This window comes from Cynocephalus volans, chromosome 10, assembly GCF_027409185.1.
Source record: "Cynocephalus volans isolate mCynVol1 chromosome 10, mCynVol1.pri, whole genome shotgun sequence".
Lineage (NCBI taxonomy): Eukaryota > Metazoa > Chordata > Mammalia > Dermoptera > Cynocephalidae > Cynocephalus > Cynocephalus volans.
Window position 1 is genome coordinate 102,712,486 of NC_084469.1, and position 21,878 is coordinate 102,734,363.

The following is a 21,878-nucleotide window of genomic DNA, read 5'->3' on the forward strand; positions in this document are numbered from 1 at the left end:
AAGGGTTCGGATCCCCATAGCGACCAGCCACCAACAAATAAATAAGTAAATGTACAGAACATAGAGGCAGTGATGCCATGTGACTTCTGAGGTTAGATCATGAAAAGATACAAAGGTACAAGCTCCACCAGGCTTCACCTTCTTGGATCACTTGCTCTGGGGAGCCCAGCTGCCGTGTTGAAGGCCCCAAGCAATTTGCTGTTGCCTCTGCCTGGAACTCTCTTCCCCCAAGTATCCATGTGGCTCCTCCCCTCACTTCTTTCAGGTCTCCCCTTAGATGTCATTTCCTGCAGGCTTTGCTAATCCCCCTTTACCCATTCCCCTACCCCAGCTCATTTTTCGTCTCATAGCACTTACCATATCCTGTCCTATTATAGATTTGTTTCTTGTCTGTCTCCCCCACTAGAATGCCAGCTCCATGAGGGCAGGGATCTTGGTTTTGTTTGGTGCTGTGTCTGCAATGCTTGGAACAGTGTGTGGCACAGAGTAGGTGCTCATTATGGTGTCTATTGTGATTAGAACCTAGCAGACCTGATTGTGTCGAGGCTGGATCAGACTCCCACCTGTTTCCTGCCCACTCGGTGCCCACCCTGGCTAGGGGATGGGACATAGCTGTGACCTCCCCTTCCATGGGGCAAACTGATTAGTAATTGGCAACTATGATGGGAGAGCCCTTCCCGACCTCCCCACTTCCATCAAGATAAAAATCCCAGCTCCTGTGTGCAGGCTACAGTCCCCTGTCCCTGCCTGAAATGCCACCATTTAGCCACAAGGAACCATGAACTGCTTGCAGGTCGCTGACATAGTCTTTAGAGTGGGGTGCATATGTACCCCACAAACAAAGCTTAGGGTTCAACTGGAAAACATCAGAACATCTATATTTTTTAATCTCCATTTTCCACTTTCTAAAGAATATATCTTTATATAATAGGAATTATATAATATAACATTATAATCTACAGACTGGTGTAATTGTATTTGTATATAATGTATAAATAAATATCCATCTGGGGTGGAGCTTCAACATTTTTACTGACAGCAGTGAGCAATGGAAAAAAATGTGTAGAGTCGTTTACCCCAGTGCCACTTTGCCCCACAGGGGACATTTGGCAATGTCGGGAGACATGTTTGGTTGCCACAACTGGGAGAGGGGTGCCACTAGCATCTAGCAGGTGGAGGCCAGGGATGCTGGGCTACAATGAACAGAACAGCCTGCCACCACAAAGAACTATTCACCCCAAGATGTCAAAAGTGCCCAGGTTGAGAAAACCTGCCCCAAAGCACCGGACTCTCTCTTGCCTCTAAAGCCATCTCTGATGTCCCCAGGATGGGCCAGAGCACCACCTGAGTCACCCCAGCCCCTGCGCTGGGTTGAAATTGTCCTGTCCCACTGGGTTCTCAACCTTCGGGTTTGCAATGCAGATTCCCTGGAGACCCTAGACAGCCGGATTGTGCCGGGCTGCTAGCGCCCAGGAATCTGTATTTCTCACGAGCACCTCACCCTCTCCCACCCATACACTGCCTGTCCCTGCTATGGGTACGTAGTACATAAGACCCAGTGACAACTTAGTTAAGTGTCTATGGCATGCCAGGCGCTATTAAGTTCTCTACTGGAGCATCCCGGGCCCGCTCTCTCTGCTCCAGGATGCAGGCACCGTGATCGTCCCCATTTTACAGAGGAGTAAACTGAGGCTCAGAGAGGTGACGGTGGCCGAGTGAAAGAATCACAGCGAGAAAAGGGGCCTGGGTCCTAAGAAGCGCCTGATTCCTGGGGTAGGGAGGAGGACGCGGAAGAAGGTGACGAACTCGGGGAGCACGCGCTGGTGGAGGGGGGGACGCGGGGACTCGCCGCGGCCTTCGGATGCGGCCCCGCCCCCACGAGGGACGTGAAGACGCGGACCCCGCGCAGCGTGGGGACATGTGACCGACTGCAGAGGCCGCGCCGCCTCCCCCGCCCGAGGTCTGCGCGCTCCGCCGCAGGGTGCAGACCCCGGGCGCCCGCCTGGCTTTGGGGCGCAGGAGCAGAGGCGGAGCCGGGGCGGAGCCAGCGCTCCCCGGTCCCCCCCGAATCGAAAGCGAAAGGGGCCGGGGAGGAAGGGCGGAGCTGGCCGCCAGGCGCCGCCCCCTGCCCTGCGCGGCTGCTGGACCGACGGGCGCGCCCAGGTAGGGGGCGGCTGAGCCGCGCAGTGCGGACCCCCGCGGGGACCTGCGTCGCCACCGCCGTCACCATGTCTCAGGAAGGTGTGGAGGTAGGAGATGGCTCCGGCCGGGCCGGGGGGCCGCGACAGACGCCGAGGAAGGGCTGGGGACGCGCAGGGGGCTTCGCAGTTCCCGGGGACCCCATCGGAAGCCCAGACCTTCCACCTGGCTGGCGCTCGCCTCCCTGGGAGAGGAGACTGACCCCCAGATCCCCCAGAGCGAAATGCGGCCTCCGCGAGGAAAAGCGGGGGCTGCAGGGTCAAGGGTTAGAGGCCAGGGGTTACCTGGCCAGCCTCATCCCCCGCTAGGCTGGGACGCTCGTCCCAGTCCGCGTCCTCCCCCAGTGCCCTGTGGGGACTTTGGCTTTTTCCAGGAAATGCCGTAGAGGGATGGGGCGGGGGCGGGGGGAGGGTTGCGGAGGCCAAAACCAAGGGTCAAGTTCAGGCCGGTAGAAGGATGCCTAGAGATGGGGGAGGGGCGATCGCTCCTCTCCTTCCCCCCCACTGGAGCCCCCTGTCCCCAACCAGCTGGAGAAGAGCATCCGGCGCCTCCGGGAGAAGTTTCATGGGAAGGTGTCCTCCAAGAAGGCGGGGGCTCTGATGAGGAAATTCGACAGCGACCACACCGGAGTGGGTCGCTCCATCGTGTACGGTAAGCTGGTGGTCCCGGTGCGGTGCGGGACAGGATTGAGATCATCTGCCCTGGAGGTCCCAGCCTTGGGAGGGTCTGCGTTGCTGCTCTGCGCGGCCTGGAACCCCACAGACTCTTCAAGGGCCCTTCATTTACACTTACTCTCCCACCAGGAGTAAAGCAGAGAGATGGACAGGAACTGAGTAACGACCTGGATGCCCAGGTAACCTGTCCCCTCTCCTGAAAAGACTGGGTAACAGAAGGAAGAGCAGAGGGGACCCGCGCCATCCATGGTGACCCCCTCCGGATGAGGAGCGACTGGGCACTGTCAGTCAACACATCCAACCCCGTTCACTTTTCCACCTCTCAATTGTGTGTTTGGCCAGGGAGCAAACAGTAGGCGCTCATTACGTGCTGACTGTATTAAATGTGGGAAAGAGTCAAGAAATCCAGGCAGTGAAATGAACCAGGATTAATGCCACCGTAGGGGAGGCCGAGAGGTCAGGGAAGGCTTCCTGGAGGAGGTGATGCCGACACTTCAAGGATGGGGAGGAGTGAGCCCTGGGAATGGAAGAGGAAGTGAATGGATGACAGGGGTCGTCCAGGGAAAGGGAATGGTGTGAGCAAAGGTGAGAAGGGACCTGTCAGTGGCAGCTCCTGGAACAGGAGGAAAGGCTGGGGTGAGCAGGAGGTGTGGGAGGAGAGAAAGGGAGGCCAGCCCATGTGTTGAATGAATGAATGAATGAATGAAGGCTTTGAAGCACAGGAGAACCACTTTGCCTCTTAGCTTTGGTGGCTAGTAGGCTGGATTTTACCTGCCTGAAAGGCGCAACACAGAGTTGTTAAAGAGTATAATAAAATACGTATTATACTCTTTACACTTATATATAAAGGGTACGATAAAAATAATCGCAAAGGGTAGCATTGATTGAGCACTTCCCATGTGGCGAGACTCCAGGAATCGACTTATTTCATACCACAGCAACTCCATGAGACAGGCTGTATTATTTATCGTCCCTATTTTACAGACAAAGAAACTGAGGCACAGAGTGATGAAGTCACTTGCCAGGCTCCTGCAGCAAGCAGGTGGCAACTGGGATTTGAACCCTGGCCACCTGGAGTCAGAGCGTAGGCTCTTAGATGCCCCTCAATAGGGACCCAGGGGAGTGAGTGGCTTGCCCACATTCCCACAGCTGGAAGTGATAGAGCCGGGATTAGAACCTACATCTATCTGAATCCCCAACCCAGGCACTTAGCCTAAAGCCACACAGCCTCAAAGAGGCGACAATGTGAACGTGTGTGGTGTTTGCAGGCAAGGAAGCGTATGAGATCCAGGCCTGCTCCACCACACTTGCTCAGGGTGATTTCAGGCAAGTGCTCCCTTAGCTCTGGGCCTCAGTTTCCCCACCTGAGCAATGGGGATAACAGGTGTGCCGACCTCTCAGGGCTGCTATGAGGTCACACCTGGCTCTCAATAAGTGGGCACTGCTGTATCTCCTGGTGAGTTAGGGACATCCCACTCTCATATGGGACAGGACCCTGCGTCACCATCCGAGAGCCCCAGATCAGGGAATCCTCCCCCAGCAAACAAGGGTGAGAGAGGCCCGAGCCCCATCCCCAGTCTCAGCCCCTGGTGTCTCCACCCAGGACCCTCCAGAGGACATGAAGCAGGACCAGGACATCCAGGTGAGTTGGTGGCTAGTGGGAGGCCAGGGTGTGGGAGGGGGGAGGAGGACTTGCCTTGGGGGAGAGGTGGACATCCATAGTGGCAGGAGGAGGAGGCATCTGTAGGGAGAGGAGGGCTGACATATGTTTCTGTTGGTGGAGGAGGGGTGACACCCCTCTTGTCCCCACCCACTGCATTCCGCAGGCAGTGGCGACCTCCCTCCTGCCACTGACGGAAGCCAACCTACGCATGTTCCAGCGTGCCCAGGACGACCTTATCCCTGCCGTTGACCGGCAGTTCGCCTGCTCCTCTTGTGACCATGTCTGGTGGCGCCGTGTGCCCCAGCGGAAGGAGGTGATAACCCAAAACTTGACCTTGATTCTATCCTGAATTCCACTCCTGATCCCCTTCCTCAGTGGCTGTACCTCTGACCTAAGGACACCAACCCCTGAGAGCCTAACCCCTGACCTCCAACCTCATAGCTCAACCTCCATCTCCGATCCCAACCCCCGATCCAGAGCTGGACTTCTGACCTTCAACTTGAGAAGCCCAACCCCTTCCCCTAGAGCCTGATTCAACAGTTCGACGGCTGCCATGGAAATCGAACCTGACCCCCAAACCCCCAAATCTGGCTTCTGAACCCCCTGACCAATAGTGTGCTTCTGGCAAATGCTCACCTAGCTCTTGCAAGGGAGGAGAGGGAGCACAGATTTGTAGTGTTTGCCAATTTCCATGGTGTAAATATTCCCACCCTGGTCAATATCAGGCTACCAATGTGAAGTCAGTGAAAATGGAGTTGGGCAGCTGCTGCAGCACACAGCTAACCATGACCCCAACTCCAGACACCTCTGACAACCTCTGTCCCCTCCCTATACCCCCAGGTGTCCCGGTGCCGGAAATGCCGGAAGCGCTACGAGCCAGTGCCAGCCGACAAGATGTGGGGTCTGGCTGAGTTCCACTGCCCGAAGTGTCGGCACAACTTCCGGTGAGGGTGCTGACCCCCACCCCCCGCCCCACCCCAGCCCTGCCCCTCCCTGCCCTGGCCCCGGCCCCACCCCGGCCCAGCCTCGCCCTCAGCCCCTCACAGCCCTGCCCGCCCCCAGGGGCTGGGCACAGATGGGGTCCCCGTCCCCCTGCTACGGGTGCGGCTTCCCCGTGTATCCAACACGGATCCTCCCCCCGCGCTGGGACCGGGACATGGATCGCCGCAGCACCCACACCCACTCCTGCTCAGCAGCAGACTGCTACAACCGCAGAGGTGAGGCCCCCACCAGGTGTCATCCCAGTGCATCCCGTAGCCTCCCCCGACCCTGAGTAGTCTGCATCTACCTCTGGCCTTAAGTACCAAGGTCTCTGTCCCCTTCCCCATGCTCCTTGAAGCCTCAGTGTCTGTGGCCACTTCATATCCCGTGGCAGCCCTTCCTTCCACATGCTTTCCGTGGCTCCCAGTCTCCTTGGCCTCTGAGGGCTTGACCACGAGGTTCTGAGGTTTCACCCCAGTGGCCCCATGCTCCAGGGTCCCCATGGCCTCTGCCTCTGTGGTCTCTGTGTTTTGTCCCCTGTAGTCTCGGGTGACCCCCATTTCCCTAGGTCTCCTGTAGCTTCAACACCTCTGAATTCCCGGTAGCTCTGGCCCCCAGAGCCCACGTGGCTTCAGCCCCCTCATCCCCAGAGTCTGAGGGGACCTCGAGCCCCATGACCTCAGCACCTCTCCCTCCCCAGAGCCCCATGTACCTGGGACATCCTGCGCACACCCCAAGAGCCGGAAGCAGAACCACCTGCCCAAAGTCCTCCATCCCAGCAACCCCCACATCAGCAGTGGCTCCACGGTGGCCACCTGCCTGAGCCAGGGCGGCCTCCTGGAAGAACTGGACAACCTCATCCTGGAAGACCTGAAGGAGGAGGAGGAGGAGGAGGAGGAGGAGGAGGAAGAGGAGGGCGGGCACAGGGAGTGACCCCTGCCAGGTGCACATACAAAACAGACACGGTCTGTGGCTACTTTGTGTTGTTATAAAATAAGAGCTCAAACCAAGATATAAATGCCCTTGGGGAGCCATCTGCGTCGGAGATATTGGCTGGGGGTGGGGGTGAGATCCCTGGGTCCCATTTTCGGGGCCCTGGGGAGCAGATCGACAGTGGGAAGGTCTGTGGGACATGAGCCATCAAGGAGGTGTGGCCAAGACAACTTGGGCTCCAGCTGACAAGCATGCTCTGGAGCCTGGGGGACAGATGGACAGATAGTCACAGCCTCAGGGGCCGGATCAGCATGGCAGCCTTCTTGAGAGAGTAGGCCCCACCACGAAACTCAGCCCAGTAGACACCATCTTGGTAGCGGCTGCGGTAGTGGCCACCACGGTGCCATATGCCATTGAGGTTGGAGTGGGCACAGGCATGGTACCACCAGCCTCCCCGCTGGTACAGGGCGCAGTTACCTGATGGGAGAGAGAGTCCATGTCTTCTCACCAGAATAAAAGGCTCTGCTAGCACCTCACAGTGCAAGGCTTTTGCGAGGCATCCCCTGAGCCTCCCCATCCTCATTGAATACAAGCCGTGATCCTCCATCTCCTCACCAAAATAGAAGCCCTGGCCTCACTTTCTTCTTTGGAGTAATACCCTTAATTCCTTCCCTATCTCCTTACCAAAGTACAAGTAAAACCCTTCTCACCCTTTCTGAAAACTAGGAGTCTGCTGCTCATTATTTTATCCAGGAAAAAAAATCTCAACTTCCTTTCCAGAGTAAGAGTCCTAGCTCTCACCCTCTGCCTTCACCAGAACAGGAGTCCTAACTTTTATTGCCTCATCAGAGGAAGAATCTGGGCTCCCCATCCCCTCACCAGAATAAAAGTGCTGTCCCTTGTTCTCTTGCCAGAATAGAGGCTTGCTTATCCTGGTACTTACCAGAGGGGAGTCTTACCCCCCTTCTTTCATTCCCTCACCAGGACAGGGATTCCACCCCTACCCTCCCACCAGAATAAGAGCTCTCCTTACCAGAATAAGAGTCTTGGTCCCTGTCCACGGTGCTGAAGGGTTTGTCATTGTGCCAGGAAAGGGAATCTCCTGCATCACCATGGTACTGGCCAAGCCGCAGGCGGTAGTGGTCGCTCTCAGGCTCCAGGGAGAAGCCATCATAGCGGGCACGTGCCCCACGGCCTCCCCAATCCTCCAGGAGCACCAGCAGCTCATGGTCCCCACGGCTGGTCAGCTGATGCACAGGTTCAAGACCCAGCCAGTATTCCCCATCAGGCTCTCCAAAGCCCACCTGGCAGGGCAGAAAAGCCAGAAGGTCAGAAATAGGCTCAGTTCCTTGACCAACTCTGCTTCTGCCCAGCCACAGCCACCTTGTAGTGCTGCCAGGTGGTGAAGAAGTTGACAGAGCCATCTCGCCGCCGCTGGATCACAGTCCAGCCTCCACCTTCCAGCTGCTGCTCACACCATGCTGACACCACATGCCGGCCCAGCTGCAGCTCATACACTCCACTCTGCTCATGGCCTGCCTGGTGGGCCTCTGCACAGTCCTGCCATGGGCCTGTGGGCACAAAGATATGGGGGAGGCACAACGTAGGCCAACCAATCCCTTACCAGAGTAAAAGCCCTGATTCTTGCCAGTCCCCTCACCATAATAAAAGTCCTATCTCTCCCATTCCCTCACCAGAATAAGAGCCCTGATGCCCAATTTCTTACCTTATGAAGACTCTAGGTCCTTCTTCAAACACCAGAGCAAATGTGGAGTCTGGGTTCTTAAACCCTGATTCTATGTTCTCCTTACCAGAATATAAGTCCTGAACATGGCATTCTGAACTAGCTCAAATTCTCAACACAGTAGCAGTCCTAAATTCTTCATCCCTTCATCAGAAAAAGAGTACCTTCTCTCCTATTTTCATACCATAGTAAGAAGATTGGTCTTTTTATTATCAGAATAAGAACCATATCTACCTGTTCCATTATCAGAATAAGAACATCATTTCCTCCAGTCCTCTCACCATGAGTGGGATCTGCCATTAAAATTCTGACTCCTCTATTTCCCTCTACCCACATTGCACTGGGAATCCTCGGCTTCTCACTCCCCCAGCAGCCCTGCGTGCATCTTACCTGCTGGCTTGGTGGGGACAGCAGGGTGCCCTGCAGGCATGGGAGAGGCCAATGGTCCCTGTTGTCTCAGGATCTGGTCCCTCTGGGGTTCTGGGGATGGGTCCAGCCTCCTGCTGGTGTCATTGGTGCCACCTACCAGACTGACTGGAACCACAGGTACCAGGGGAGGTGGTAGGACCTGGAGTGACCGAGAAAGTCAGAGGTGATTGTACTAACCCTCAGCCCAAGAGGTCCGGTTTCCTCAGGGGCCAGGGATGGTGGGTAAATCTCCCTGCTCCCAGATGAGCTGGGGGTCAGGAAGGGGGTGTCCTGGTCCCAGGACTGATCTTCTCAAAAGCCTAATTCTTGGCTTTCAAGTGCAGATGGAGCTGGGCTTAAATATCTGCTCTGGAGCTCCTTTTCTGTACTTTTCAGCCTCCTGCTTGTCTCCTTTTCTGTACTTACTGAATCCTCCCACCAATCCTGTAAGGTAGCAACAATGTCATCTGAAACTCTGGGCCAGACATGTTCCAGAACTCAGAAATAACACGGCGGGATCGAGACAGTGATACAGGGAGTGTTATGTACTTTACATAACGGCCCCAATGGGGGTCTCTGGTCTCTATCTACGTGATAATAAAATGTTTAATTAGGGGCTGGCCGGTTAGCCTAGTTGGCAGAACGTGGCGGTGTGCTGACAACACCCGAGGTCAAGGGTTCAAATCCCCATACCGGCCAGCCACCAAAACTATAATAATAATAATTATATGCTTAATTCCAGGACTCTGTGAATATTCACATTAAGTGGATAAGTAAAGACCATACATAGCCACCAGTCACGTTTTGACCTAAATAAATTATGAGAGTGGGCGGGCAGGAATCCGATTTTCGGGGGGTTTTGAATTTCGGAACTGCAGATAAAGAGATCGTGGGGTTGCACGAGGCCCATTTTGCAGCCGATGCAGCAAGTGGCTGCCATCCAGGGAGGCTCCGAAGTTACCTGCTGCTGCCCGCCCGCGCCCCCCGGGCACAGGCGCTCCAGGCGGGCGATGAGGCCGCTCTGCTGGCTGACCAGCTGCGCCAGCTCGCGGAACTTGACGTCCAGCTGGTGGAAGCGGGCGGCGGCGCGCTGCGCCTCGGCAGACGCGTTGAGCACGCGCTCCCCGAGCAGCGCCAGGGCGGCGGCAGGCTCCGCCCCCGCCCCCGGCCCCGCCCCCGGCCCCGCCTCGTGCTGCAGCTGCGCGCGCAGCTGGCCCAGGCGCGCGCTCAGGCCGCGGCTCTCCTTGCGCAGCGCGCGCACCTCGCCGGCCACGGCGCCGTCGGCCGCCGCCAGCCGCTGCAGTTCGCGCAGCAGCTCCTCGTGGCGGCCCAGGCGCATGCGCAGCGCCGCCACCTCGCTGGCGTTCACGGCCTCCGGCGCCGGCCGTGCGGCCGCGGGACTGCTCCAGCACACGGCGCCCGTGAACTTCTGCTGCGGCAGCACGAAGGTGTAGGTGCAGCGCGGGGCGCCCGCCCGCGCCCACAACGCGCCCAGCAGGAGCAGCAGCTGCAGCGCGCGCAGCCGGGGGGCCGACATGGCCGATCTGCAGGCAGAGAAGGAACGAGAAGGAGGTGGGAGCCGGGAGCCTAGACTCGGCCCCGACTCTCAGGCCCGGCCGGCCAGACCCATCTGCACCCCCGCGGGAAATGCTGCGTGGCTCGGGGTCCACACAGGCGGTGTCCATCTCCCTCCCTCCGGGGCCCCAGAGAGATCCCCTCCTGGCCTTTCCACCGAGTTCCAGGCGCCCTACGGGACAACGTGTCTGTGCATTCATTTTACAAACATGCATTGAGCATCTTCTGTGTGCCAGCCTGTTCTAGGCACTGGGAACAAAACCCCAAAATCCGTGCACCAGTGGGCAAGGAAAAAACTTAATAAGTATAGGATTGATAGAGTATATTGGACGGTGCTAAGTGCTAACAGTAACAGAGGGAGGGTTAAGGGGATCTATGCAGGGGCAGCTTGAGAGGAGGCAGGTGCGAACAGGATCTGAAGGAGGAAGCCATAGAGGTGTCTAGACAGAAGCGTGTACCAGGCAGAGGGAACAGCAAGTGCAGAGGTCCTGAGGCTGGACCACGCCTGATGTATTAAAAGAACCGCGGGGAGGCTGGAGCAAAAACAGGGAGACTTGGGTGGGAAGAGGCAGGTGGGGTGAGGGCAGGTCTCACTAGCAAAGTCTTCGCATCTCTCTAGTCTCCACGTCCTCAGACCAAAACCCCAGAGTCACGGTGTCTCCTCCACAGCAGACCCAAGCCATCAGCCAGGCCTGTCAGTTCTGTTTAGACCCTGAATTCCTCCACATCCCCTCTTCCCTTTCCTCCACCCCCATTCCGAGCTCAAGACAGCATCTGGATTTCCTTCCAGCAGCTGCCTCCCTGGTCTCCAGTCTTGCGCCCTTTATGTACGGCCCCCAACAGCAGCCGGTGGATGCCTCATTTTTTGGCCATCATTTTTGTTGTTGTTGTTGTTGTTTTGGCGGCTGGCTGGTATGGGGATCCCAAACCCTTGACCTTGGTATTATAACACTACCCTCTAACCACCTGAGCTAACTGGCCAGCCCTATTTGCTACTGTTTATTCCCCATCCAAATACCAGCTCCTTGAAGGGATGCGAAAATCAACTAGCTTGTGTATTGATAAATTTAAAAATAAAAAATAACAGCTCCCTGGCTGGCTGGCTAGCTCACTTAGTTAAAGGCCAGTGCTGGTAACACCAAGGTCAAGGGTTCGGATCCCAGTACTAGCCAGCCACCAAAAACAAACAAAAAACATATCAGCTCTCCAAGGCAAAGTCTGGGTTTTTGTTCAGTGCTCTGTCTCCAGTGCCTAAAACTGCCTAGCAACCCCCTCCCCCAAAACCACATGCCCCAGGGTCTGCTGCGCTGCCCCCCAACTGTTGTGCAGACTCACACAGGTGAGCTCATACAAGTGTCTTCACTTGAGGGTGTACTTGTATACTCGTGGCCCTGCAGGGTCCACAAAGCCCCCCAATGCCTTCAATCCTGAACACACCAGGGATTATACACTCGCAGCATCTCAGAATGTGCGTGCCTGTGTCCACACATCTCCCCCATCTGCGCCAAGTTCCACCGCATTCAAACCCACACATCCTGGTGGCCACACAGACACATACCTGCAGTCTTCATCAGCACACAACGTTGGCACATTCACACATTCAACAAACACTCCTTGAGTGCCTCTTGGGTGCCAGGGGTTGTTCCAGGCAATGGGGACACAGCCTTAACGAAAACAAAATCCCTGCCCTTGTGGAGTTGACATTCTAGTTGGGCAACAGTAAGTAAAACAGTCGATAGATAGGTCAGAGCATGATCATGCTTAGGAGAAAATTAGGTAGGGAAGGGGCTGGGAGTTCTGGGATTGGGTTTAAATACAAGGGTCCCCTGAAAGGTGACACTTGAGCAAACACCTGAAGAAGAGAGAAGGGGAGCATCCCAGGCAGAGGGAAGAGTATGTTCATAGGCCCTGAGGTCGGACTTTGCTTTTGATGTGCCCAAGGAACAGCAGGGAGGCCTGTGAGTGAGCAAGGGGAAGCAGAAGGAGTTAGGGCAGGGAGGTGACAAGGCAAAGTCCTTGAGGAGGCCGTGGGGGTGGTGTTTTACTCGAATCAGGCGGGAGCCATGGAGGGTTCTGAGCTGGAGAGGGGCACATTGACTACTGTACTCACACACCAAGCAGGAGCTCCAAAGGGCGGGGTGGGCCAGGCTCTTTTCCTTGTCCCCAGTTCTCAGACATTGGGCCACCCACAACAGGGATGAACCAAAGCCCCATGGAGCTAGAGTGTGTGTAACACCCCCTGATGTTCACACTCTCAGCCTGGGGTGAAGAGGAGGCCTGGAAGCCCCCCAGTTAAGCTGAGGCAGTGGTCTCCCAACAGACAGAATCAATCTCCACCTACACTTCACACTCTCACCTCTCACGACCAAGACTCTGAATCCAGCGAGGCTCGCAGCAGGCACAAGAAGTCCAAAGAGGAGCAGAGGGTCTAGTAGGGCCTCTGAGCTGGGGGAGGGGAGAAGCCGATGGAAGGGAAGAGAGGAGGGCTTGGTAACCAGCCCCCAGCCCCCAGAGCATGGGAGTGGAGCTGTGATACTTGGCCCAGGAGCCCCAACTGTAAATATTTAGCATTTCCCACGTGAGAACTCAGGCATAATTGCCAGACCTCCCTGCCTAGACTACCAGAGCCTGATAACACAGGTCAGTGCCCTGAACATCCCTGCACTTCCTCCCAGCAGAGCACAGAGTGTGGGAGGCTGCAGGCACTGGGTGGACAGGCAGGACCCTGGCTGATACCCCACGTAGAACATCAGCGGGCTCCTGCTGTGTGCCAGGCCTGGCTCTAAACCCTGCCCACCTTTCATCTCATTTAATCTGTGCAACCTGAGCTGGCTTCAGTGTGTAGCCTCATTTTACAGCAGGGATAACAGGCTCAGAAAGGGTGAGCAACTTGCCTTCAGTCACACAGCCAGGAAAGGACCACGATGGGATTAAGCCCAGGTAGCTTGGCTTCCAAACTCACACATGTATATAGCGGTGTGTGCGTAACAAGAGACACAAAGACACACACACACACATAGTCCAGTATGTGGAGTGGAGCATACAAACCAGTGCTCAGAGCAGCAAAGATAGATGGCATTGGTATGTAATGTCCACAGATTTGCCTGACACACACATAATTCAGGTAACAACTGTACGTTCAAAATATGGTCACACATACACACAGCACAACTTAAAGGGAAAAACATCTTAGACGCTGAGTGTGTCTGTACCTGTGTGTCAGACATGCACACACCCAGGGACACGAAGTGACACCGTGGCCAGCACAGACACACCTAATGCCCTTCTGGCACACCGTGGATGTGTCCATTTGTCTCCCACACACCCGGTCATGTTTTCACACAAGTCAAATCACACAGGGACAGATCGGAGGGAGATAACCATGCAGCCATTTGTCAGAGGTACAAAGAGACTCACGTAGAGCCCCCTGCAGCCTGGGCCCAGGGTCCCCACCGCCGCGCAGACACACCCTGGGGAAGCAGTCTCCTGCCCCCGGTTTGCAGCGTCCCGGACTCCCGAGTAACCCGAGTGGACTCCAGGGCTGCAAGAGGAAATGTTCATCCCAGATCTGGGAGAGGCTGCCAGGCTGGGCTCTGGGCCTGGGCTGGAGCCCCCCCCACCAATGGGCCCCTCGGCCCCCTCCGGCTTCCCCATTGGCAGCAGAGAGAGAAGAAACCTCATAAGTCATAGAGAGAGGCTGACAGAAGGGAGGGAGTTAGAGAGACAGAAAAAGGGGAGACATGGGGGGAGATGGCCAGAGACACGGGGAGATGAGGAGAGACGTGGGGAGATGAGGAGAGACACGGGGAGATGGGGACAGACATGGAGAGAGACACAGGGAAACGGGGAGAGACACGGGGAGATGGGGAGAGAGCTGAGGCTGAGAAGAGAGAAGGGGATGCGGACAGAGACTGAGCAGAAAGATGACAACTTCCGATGATGGAAGAGACGACTCATGACAGACAAGGCTGGAAGAGAAGGACGCAGGGACGGGAAGAGGGGACGGGGAGGGGAGACCGCTGGGGGAGGGGAGAGCTGGGGGGCGGCAGATGTTCAGTCCGGGGCGGGGGCGTCTCTCCCCCACCGCAAGGTTTTGGGGAAGAAGCCAGAGGCCTGAAGCCAAAACTGGAGCTTGAGCGGAAAGGGGGAGGGGGTGAGTTATTCACCCAGCGCCCGCCTTGCCATGAGTTTCCAGAAGGTGAGGTGGAGTTTCCATCCCTCAGCCCGCGCGCAGGAGCTGGAGGGTGAACATGGGTATCTGCCGCGGGGGCCACTCCCTTTCCTTGCTGCTCCTCAAGGGCCTGGCGCCGGTGTGCCAAGCACTGTGCGGACCTTCTCTGTCTTAACTCGCGAGTCGGGGGACACTCTCATCCTCACTTTGGGATACTTTAAGAGCCTCGGAATGAAGAGAGTGGTTATTAAAATCGCCTAGCAGGAGGAAATGGGCAGAGGCGGGATTCGAACCCGCCGATCACTTTCTCCGAAGCAGGGAGTCGCGAAGCCCCGCCCCGGTTTCCGTAGAAACAGGCACCCAGTGTCTCCATAGCAACGCCTCCAGCGATTTCCCTCCCCGCTCTCCGAGGCCGCCTGGTGCGCATGCTCGTCTGATGGCCTCATCGTGCCGTTCAACCACCTCCCCGTGACACCTCCCAGGCGCCGGAAGTGAGCCGCGCAGCGCCGGAAGAGGCAGGAGAGGCTTCTGGCAGAGGTGGCCTCGTGGAGGAGAAGGCAGTATGGGGCAGTCGGGGCGGGTAAGGCACGGCGGCTGGGGAGCGGGTCGCGGACGGCGTCCCGACGGAGGCCGCGGCGCTCACCGCTCGCCTCTCGCCCCCCGTAGTCCCGGCACCAGAAGCGCGCGCGCGCCCAAGCGCGGCTCCGCAACCTCGAGGCCTACGCCGCGCAGCCGCACTCGTTCGTGTTCACGCGGGGCCGCGCGGGTCGCAGCGTTGGGCAGCTCAGCTTGGACGTGCGTCGTGTCATGGAGCCGCTCACCGCCAGCCGCCTGCAGGTGTGCAGCACCCAGCCCTCCTCCACCCACCCCGGACACCGTCTAAGCACCTGCAGTGCCAGCTTCCTCTAGGACACTGCGGGAGGTCTCAGGCTTTCCAGCTGGACAAAAGGGCCCACGTAGGGACCGGCGTCTCTGCTCCTCAAGGCCTTGTGGGGTTGCAGCGGGGGCGCGCAAATGAGCTCACCCGTTTGGGGCTGAATTAGGTCCCTAAGCGTGACGGTTAAGACTGGAATCTGAGGGCCAGCCCGTGGCTCACTTGGGAGAGCGTGGTGCTGACAACACCAAGTCAAGGGTTAAGATCCTCTTACCGGTCATCTTTAAAAAAGAAAAAAAAAGGAATCTGGAGACAGCAAAGCTGATTGGAAACTTGGCTCCTCTCTAAGGCCTGGAGCAAGTTACTTAAACTTTTTGGGCCTCTGTTCGCTCATCTGTCAGATGGGGAGGTGCACAGTAAGCAAAGGTCAGAGATGTTGTTGGAATTCAAGTCTTATTGGCTCTAGAGACCAGGATCATTCCGCTGCCCTGGACTTTTGGCAAAGTCAGATGCAAGAAAGAGCATAACAGGATCGTCAGCTTAAGCTTATACAAAGATACTTCAAAAAGTTTGTGGAGCAATAGAATTAGAAGATAATATGAATCTTTCCATGACCTTTTTTTTTTTTTTTTTTGGTGGCTGGCTGGTCGTCAGCACCACGCTCTAACCAGCTGAGCTAACTCAACTTCCATGAACTCGTTTAAGTACCCTTGTAGTCTTTGCTACATAAGAGATATCTACATTCATTCCTTTTTATTTTTGTAATTTCCAGGTTCGAAAGAAGAATTCGCTCAAGGATTGTGTGGCAGTGGCTGGGCCCCTTGGGGTCACACACTTCCTAATCTTAAGCAAAACAGACACCAATGTCTACTTTGTGAGTAGTCACCCAGAGCCCTCATCTCCCCTCAGACTCTCTCTTCCCCTCATCTCTCATGATGAACCCATATGCCTCTGAGCTGCCATGATTCTGGCTTCAAAGTAAACGCTCTGAAGAGATGGGGCGAAGGTTCCCACTCCCCCTGCTCCCTGGCTGGACACCTCCACCCTTGCTCATCCTTTCTTCTGTAGAAGCTGATGCGTCTCCCAGGAGGCCCCACTTTGACCTTCCAGATCAAGAAGGTGAGGGGTGGAAATGGTTGGAGGGCCGTGTGGGGTAAGAGCTGGGCTTGGGGATGGCCCCAGCTGCGTGTGGTTGGTGGTCACCCACTCCTCGCTCTGCCCTGCAGTACACACTGGTGCGTGATGTGGTCTCCTCGCTGCGCCGGCACCGCATGCACGAACAGCAGTTTGCCCACCCGCCCCTCCTGGTGCTCAACAGCTTCGGCCACCACGGTATGCACGTCAAGCTCATGGCCACCATGTTCCAGAACCTGTTTCCCTCCATCAACGTGCACAAGGTGGGCCAGGCCTGGTGTGGTGGAGGGGGCGGGCAGCAGGTACCACAGGCCCTTGGATTGATCACTCAGTCCTTGCCTCCCAGCTCTGAGGCTCCAGGGTCTGCTGTGTCCTAGGGTGAAATCCCACTTGTGTTCCGTGTTGCTGGGCAAGAGTGTCCAGAATGCTGTCCCCACCCTCTGCCACACTCCTGTGAGTTGCTTCCTCATCTGGCAGAGCCTGGGCAATGTAGCATCTGTTGTTGTGGCTCTGTTTTACAGAGAGGGAAACTGAGGCTGATAGATGAAGTTGCTAGTCTGAAGTTAGATTCAAGGGGACAGGACTGGACTTTTTAAATCTGTCATCTCCAGAGCCTCAGCTCCCAATTCCTAGCACTAGCTGTTGTCAAATTAGGCTTACTATGATAAGATGCCAGTCATTGGGGAGTCTGAGGAGGTGGCCTCCGCTGGCCCTAGAACTGGGATTCTAGCCGTGGCCCAGGCAGTCCATGGATGCTGCTTGCAGCCCTCCCAGCCTCCATGGTATTAGCAGTGACAGCCCCCACCCCCCACCCCCCACAAACTTGCCGTGTGATTGCTGGAGCACATAGGCCATGCGCAGCTCACGTCCCTGCTCTTCCTCTCCCCTCAGGTAAATCTGAACACCATCAAGCGCTGCCTTCTCATCAACTACAACCCTGACTCTCAGGAGCTGGATTTCCGCCACTAGTGAGTGCTCCGGTGGGGTGTGTGCAGACTGGGGATCCCCTAGTGTGGCTGATGGCAATATTGCTGCTGAGACTCTGTGACTGCTCAGTCTCAAAGTAAACGCCCTGACACGCCGTGGGAAGGGAGGGGTGTAGAGCTGACCTCTGAGCTCATGACCTCTAATGTCCCCCCCCCACCCACCCCCGGTCCATGCAGTAGCATCAAAGTCGTTCCTGTGGGTGCCAGTCGTGGGATGAAGAAGCTTCTTCAGGAGAAGTTCCCCAACATGAGCCGCCTGCAGGACATCAGTGAGCTGCTGGCCACGTGAGGAGGGCATAGGGTGGGAGATCACTGCAATCCGGGGGACCCTAGAAATGTCCTGGGAGACCGGGATCCCCTGCTGAGCCCCACATTTCTCTGCACAGGGGCGCAGGGCTGTCAGAGAGCGAGGCTGAGCCTGACGGCGAGCACAACATCACGGAGCTGCCCCAGGCCATCGCGGGGCGCGGCAACATGCGGGCCCAGCAGAGCGCAGTCCGCCTCACCGAGGTGAGGCCCGGTGGTGGGGCGCCTTGCTCGGGCAGTCCTAGCACCGATGAAGGACTCACCCTTCCTGCATGTCCCCCCAGATTGGTCCTCGGATGACACTGCAGCTCATCAAGATCCAGGAGGGCGTTGGGGAGGGCAATGTGCTGTTCCACAGCTTCGGTGAGGCTGGCGGGGTGTGGGGGGCGGGGTTCTGAGGCTGGCGAAGCGGGGCACGCCTGGGTCTCAGCGAACTACATGTCTTTCCTCTCAGTGCACAAGACAGAGGAGGAGCTCCAGGCCATTCTGGCAGCCAAGGAGGAGAAGCTGCAGCTCAAGGCCCAGAGGCAGGACCAGCAGGCCCGGAACATCCAGCGCAAGCAGGAGCAGCGGGAGGCCCACAAGTCAGCAGCGGCTGGCCGGTGGGAGGGCAGGCAGGGTCCCCGCTGCAGGCTGCCACCCTGACTGGCTCCTCCCTTCCAGGAAGAAGAGCCTGGCAGGCATGAAGAGGGCACGGGCTGACGGGGACAGTGACGCTGAGGACCCTGGGCCCCCACCAGAGGCAGAAGGGGCTGACTTGCAGGAGGAGGAGGATGAGGCCGAGTATTTCCGCCAGGCAGTGGGCGCAGAGCCTGACGAGGGTTCGTGGCAGGCTTGGTGTGGCTGGGTGCCCAGGGCCTGTCTTTGTTCCGTGGGGACCCTGACACAGTCTCTCCCCACAGACATGTTTCCCAGGACAGCTAAGCGGACACGGCTCACCGGGCGTCCAGGCAAGAAGCAGCAGGTAAAGGATCGGAAGCCAAAGGAACAGAGGCCAGACCACAGCAGAGGTCGAGGGGGTGACTGGAGGCCTCCAAAGTCCAAGGGCAGGCCCTGGGGAAACCAGGCCAAGCCAGGGCTCAGAGGGGCTGCCCAGGAACGCAGGCGAGGCCGGCCACGGCAACCGAAGAGAGTGGCTTGAGCCCAATCCTGAGCCGTGGATGAAATGCCCCAGATTGGGGCCCGAGAGATGCTGTCCTGGGCTCTCACCTGGGACTCCAGGTGTGCCCTCGGTTTCCTTTCATAAAGGAGCGGATGTTCTCAGTCCCCCCAGTCCAATAAATGCCTGAACTTCTCTTGAGTCTGCGTCTGCTTTCGGTATGAGTCAGCAGCATCCGGAAGTCTGACCTGGTTTCCACCCTAAGTCTGGGTGCCATCCCCCAGCCTGGGTCACAGTGGAATCGTTTTACAGGCCAGGGCAACAGGCCCGGATGTTCTTGGTCTGTACATCTCAGCTCCCCCAACCCCCATGGGTCCCGCCCACAGACAGGGTGGGTGCAATGAGGAAGGAAGCCGGGGTGGAAGTGAGGTGGGTTCCCAACCCGTGCTGCAGGCTGGGATTGGAGCTGCCAGCCGAGGTGAAGCCAGCTGTGCTGTTGGTGGCCCGGGGAGGGGCCCCCTCGGGACAACGTGGGCTGCACACTGAGGCTGAGCTTGGGCAATGGCGGCCACCATGTCAGGTTAGGAGCAAGTGCTGGGTCGGTTGAGGTGGGGACACATCCAGGGGCCTGGCTCCCCCAGCTCAGCCCTGCGCAGTGGCGGTGGTGTTGGCTGATACCCAGTGGGCGGAGGGGAGATAGACGAAAACCTGCATCTGAACAGACTTCCAGAGCAGTCTGGCGTGTGGGGGAGGGGCGGTGCAGGTCACAAAGAGCCAGTGGCCCTCCTGCTGGATAGGGAGCAGGCCATTTTTCAGATTTCCAAACTCAGGTTGCGGGTGGAGTGCATGAGAGGACACCAACCCCAGGGCACAAGCTCTCCCATGCTGTCTCCCAGCACTGTTGTGGGGACTGGGAAGCCACTAGTGGTCAGGAAAGGAACGCTCCCACCCTCCTGGAAGAGATGTTCTCATGAAGATACAGGCTGTGGAAAATTGAGCAGGGAAGGGGGACTGGAGGGACCATGGGGTGCGGTCGCATTGTTAAGGTGGTCAGAGTGGGCCTTCCTCAGACAAGACCAGAGTCCGGAGGAGGTGAGGTAGGGAGGCTCTAGGACACGTGTGGCCGGTGACTCAGGCAAAAGGAACAGTTAGAGCAAAGGCCCGGCTGCAGAACGTGCCTTAAGGAGTGGCCAGGAGGCCAGGTGGGGTGGCTGCAGGGAGTGTTGGGGAGCGCGGGTTGAGGGAGGGCTCCTGGGGGGCCTTGTGAGATAGCACAGGCTCTCCCGAGGCGGGCGCTTGGAGGGCTGCGAGCCCTGGGTCCGAACCTGGTTCAAGCGCTCATGGCGACCTCTGGTGGCTGTGGGGAGAATAGACTCAGGGCAAAGGCGGGAGCGGGTGACCAGGGCAGAGGCGCTGGCTGGTCCAGGTGGGAGACAGTGGGGGCTGGACCCAGGTAGAGTGGAGGGAGTGACAGATCTGAAGTGAAGCCGGCAGGACTTGTTATTGGATTGGGTTTTGAGGAGGACTGCAGTGGGGTGGGGACTCCCTTGGGCTTCAGCTTTTCCACCCCAGGCCCAGCAGCTCTGGGCAGTTAGTGCTGGGTTACATGCATCCCTCAAGAGCAGTGACCCCCTGGCTCACCCCAGCAGGTTCTCAGGGTGTAGGACCCACTGGGAACTCAGCAAAACTGCACGCTAAGGACTCATGAAGAGGGACTGGTGTTGCTGCAGACGTGGGCTCTGAGGGCAGCAAGAGCCACATTGAGGAAGGACAGGGCTCAGCAGGTGACATCCTCTGCCCGTAGGTGCCAAACCCTGCCCAGCCAACTTCTCGGCAGCTGCTGACCGTATCCTCAACAGCTTCCAGGAGGGCTTCCTGTGGCCCGTGCTGCTGGCTGATTTCTTGGTGGCTGTGGCAGGCAACGGCCTGGCCCTGTACCGCTTCATCACCCGAGAGCAGCGCCCGTGGTACCCAGCCGTGGTCTTCTCAGCCCAGCTGGCAGTCAGCGACCTGCTCTATGCCCTGACACTGCCCCCGCTGGTGGCCTATTTCTACCCCCCAAAAAACTGGCGCTACGGGGAAGCCCTGTGCCGCCTGGAGCACTTCCTGTTCATCTGCAACCTGCAGGGCAGCGTTATCTTCATCACCTGCGTCAGCCTCAACCGCTATGTGGGCGTCGTGCACCCCTTCTTCACCCGCAGCCACCTGCAGCCCAAGCATGCCTGGGCTGTGAGCGCTGCTGGCTGGGCCCTGGCAGCCCTGCTGGCTGCACCCATGCTCGGCTTCTCCCACCTGAAGCAGGAGGTGGGCACAGGCAGCATCAAGTGCGTGGGAACTGCAGGGGACAGCCACCTCGAGGCCTACCGAACCTACAGCCTGGCACTAGCGGGACTGGGCTGCGGCCTGCCACTGCTGCTCACGCTGGCCGCCTACTGTGCCCTCGTGCGTGCCGTGCTGCGCAGCCCCGGCATGAGGGCGGCTGAGAAGCTGCATGTGGTGCTGCTGGTGGCCAGCGGTGCAGCCCTATATGCCAGCTCCTACGTGCCCTACCATGTCACACGGGTGCTGAACGTGCATGCTCGGCAGCGCTGGAGGGCTCTCTGCCCAGGCTTTGCAAATGAGACCCAGGCCCAGGAGGCCCTGGAGCTGGGCTTATATGTGAGCCACCAGGTGATGCGAGGCCTCATGCCCCTGGCCATCTGCCTCCACCCACTGCTGTACATGGCCGTGGCACCCAGCCTGGGCTGCTGCCGCCAATGCTGCCCTCACTGGAGGGGGTGCCGGGATCCAGGGGACACCGAGAGCTTTGGCCAAGCCATGCCCCTAGATGTCAAAGCCACCCCCAAAAACCTCAGAGCCCCGGTCCCCTGAGCTGACCTCGTGACCTGGCCTATCCAGAGCCTTCTCACAAGGTGCTGGGACTTGCAGCAGAATGAGAACCTGGAACACAGCAGGCCCCAACCCCGAGGTGCCACTTCCTCCCCCAAAGGCCTGTGGTCATGGCCAGCAAGGGACTAACAAGAGCCATGGCTGGAGCAACCAGAAGCATTTCCCACCCACAGCACTGACCCTGAGGTCCCCACCAGGCCAGGGAGCACAACTGTGCCTGGGGGGAGGGGACGGGGTTGGCC

At 57.8% G+C, this 21,878-nt stretch overlaps 4 protein-coding genes and 2 non-coding genes across 7 annotated transcripts; 5 read left to right on the forward strand and 1 right to left on the reverse strand.

Moving 5' to 3' along the window:
• The first annotated feature begins 2,059 nt into the window (after nt 1–2,059).
• Nucleotides 2,060–6,450, forward strand: SHFL (shiftless antiviral inhibitor of ribosomal frameshifting). Its single transcript, XM_063112881.1, has 8 exons — nt 2,060–2,249; nt 2,727–2,850; nt 3,003–3,052; nt 4,477–4,515; nt 4,700–4,849; nt 5,377–5,480; nt 5,599–5,753; nt 6,218–6,450. Exons 1-8 carry the CDS (start codon nt 2,229–2,231, stop codon nt 6,448–6,450), a joined length of 876 nt encoding a protein of 291 aa, XP_062968951.1. The 5' UTR covers nt 2,060–2,228.
• Nucleotides 6,451–6,736: 286 nt separating this feature from the next.
• Nucleotides 6,737–10,139, reverse strand: ANGPTL6 (angiopoietin like 6). The gene is made up of 5 exons (XM_063113151.1): nt 9,564–10,139; nt 8,585–8,762; nt 7,834–8,021; nt 7,484–7,754; nt 6,737–6,927 (listed from the first exon to the last, which is right to left on the reverse strand). The coding sequence occupies exons 1-5, from the start codon at nt 10,137–10,139 to the stop codon at nt 6,737–6,739; spliced, it is 1,404 nt and encodes a 467-aa protein (XP_062969221.1).
• Nucleotides 10,140–14,845: 4,706 nt separating this feature from the next.
• Nucleotides 14,846–18,948, forward strand: PPAN (peter pan homolog). 2 transcript variants are annotated; one of them, XM_063110883.1, is made up of 12 exons: nt 14,846–14,928; nt 15,015–15,185; nt 15,995–16,096; nt 16,291–16,341; nt 16,449–16,619; nt 17,248–17,324; nt 17,520–17,627; nt 17,729–17,852; nt 17,933–18,011; nt 18,103–18,232; nt 18,312–18,469; nt 18,551–18,948. In XM_063110883.1, the coding sequence occupies exons 1-12, from the start codon at nt 14,911–14,913 to the stop codon at nt 18,787–18,789; spliced, it is 1,428 nt and encodes a 475-aa protein (XP_062966953.1). In that variant the 5' UTR covers nt 14,846–14,910; the 3' UTR covers nt 18,790–18,948. The 2 variants fall into 2 exon arrangements, with proteins under 2 accessions (XP_062966953.1, XP_062966954.1); XM_063110884.1 differs by having other exon boundaries at nt 17,523–17,627.
• On the forward strand, nt 16,143–16,229 carry LOC134389864 (small nucleolar RNA SNORD105). The gene has a single exon (XR_010024820.1). It is a non-coding gene; the product is annotated as a small nucleolar RNA SNORD105 (small nucleolar RNA).
• LOC134389874 (small nucleolar RNA U105B) lies at nt 17,363–17,442 on the forward strand. The gene has a single exon (XR_010024828.1). It is a non-coding gene; the product is annotated as a small nucleolar RNA U105B (small nucleolar RNA).
• Nucleotides 18,949–19,280: 332 nt separating the features above from the next.
• Nucleotides 19,281–21,869, forward strand: P2RY11 (purinergic receptor P2Y11). The gene is given in 3 exon segments (XM_063110885.1): nt 19,281–19,327; nt 20,552–21,588; nt 21,590–21,869. Coding segments are annotated over 3 exon segments (1,098 nt in total). The 5' UTR covers nt 19,281–19,308; the 3' UTR covers nt 21,632–21,869.
• The last annotated feature ends 9 nt before the right edge of the window (nt 21,870–21,878 follow it).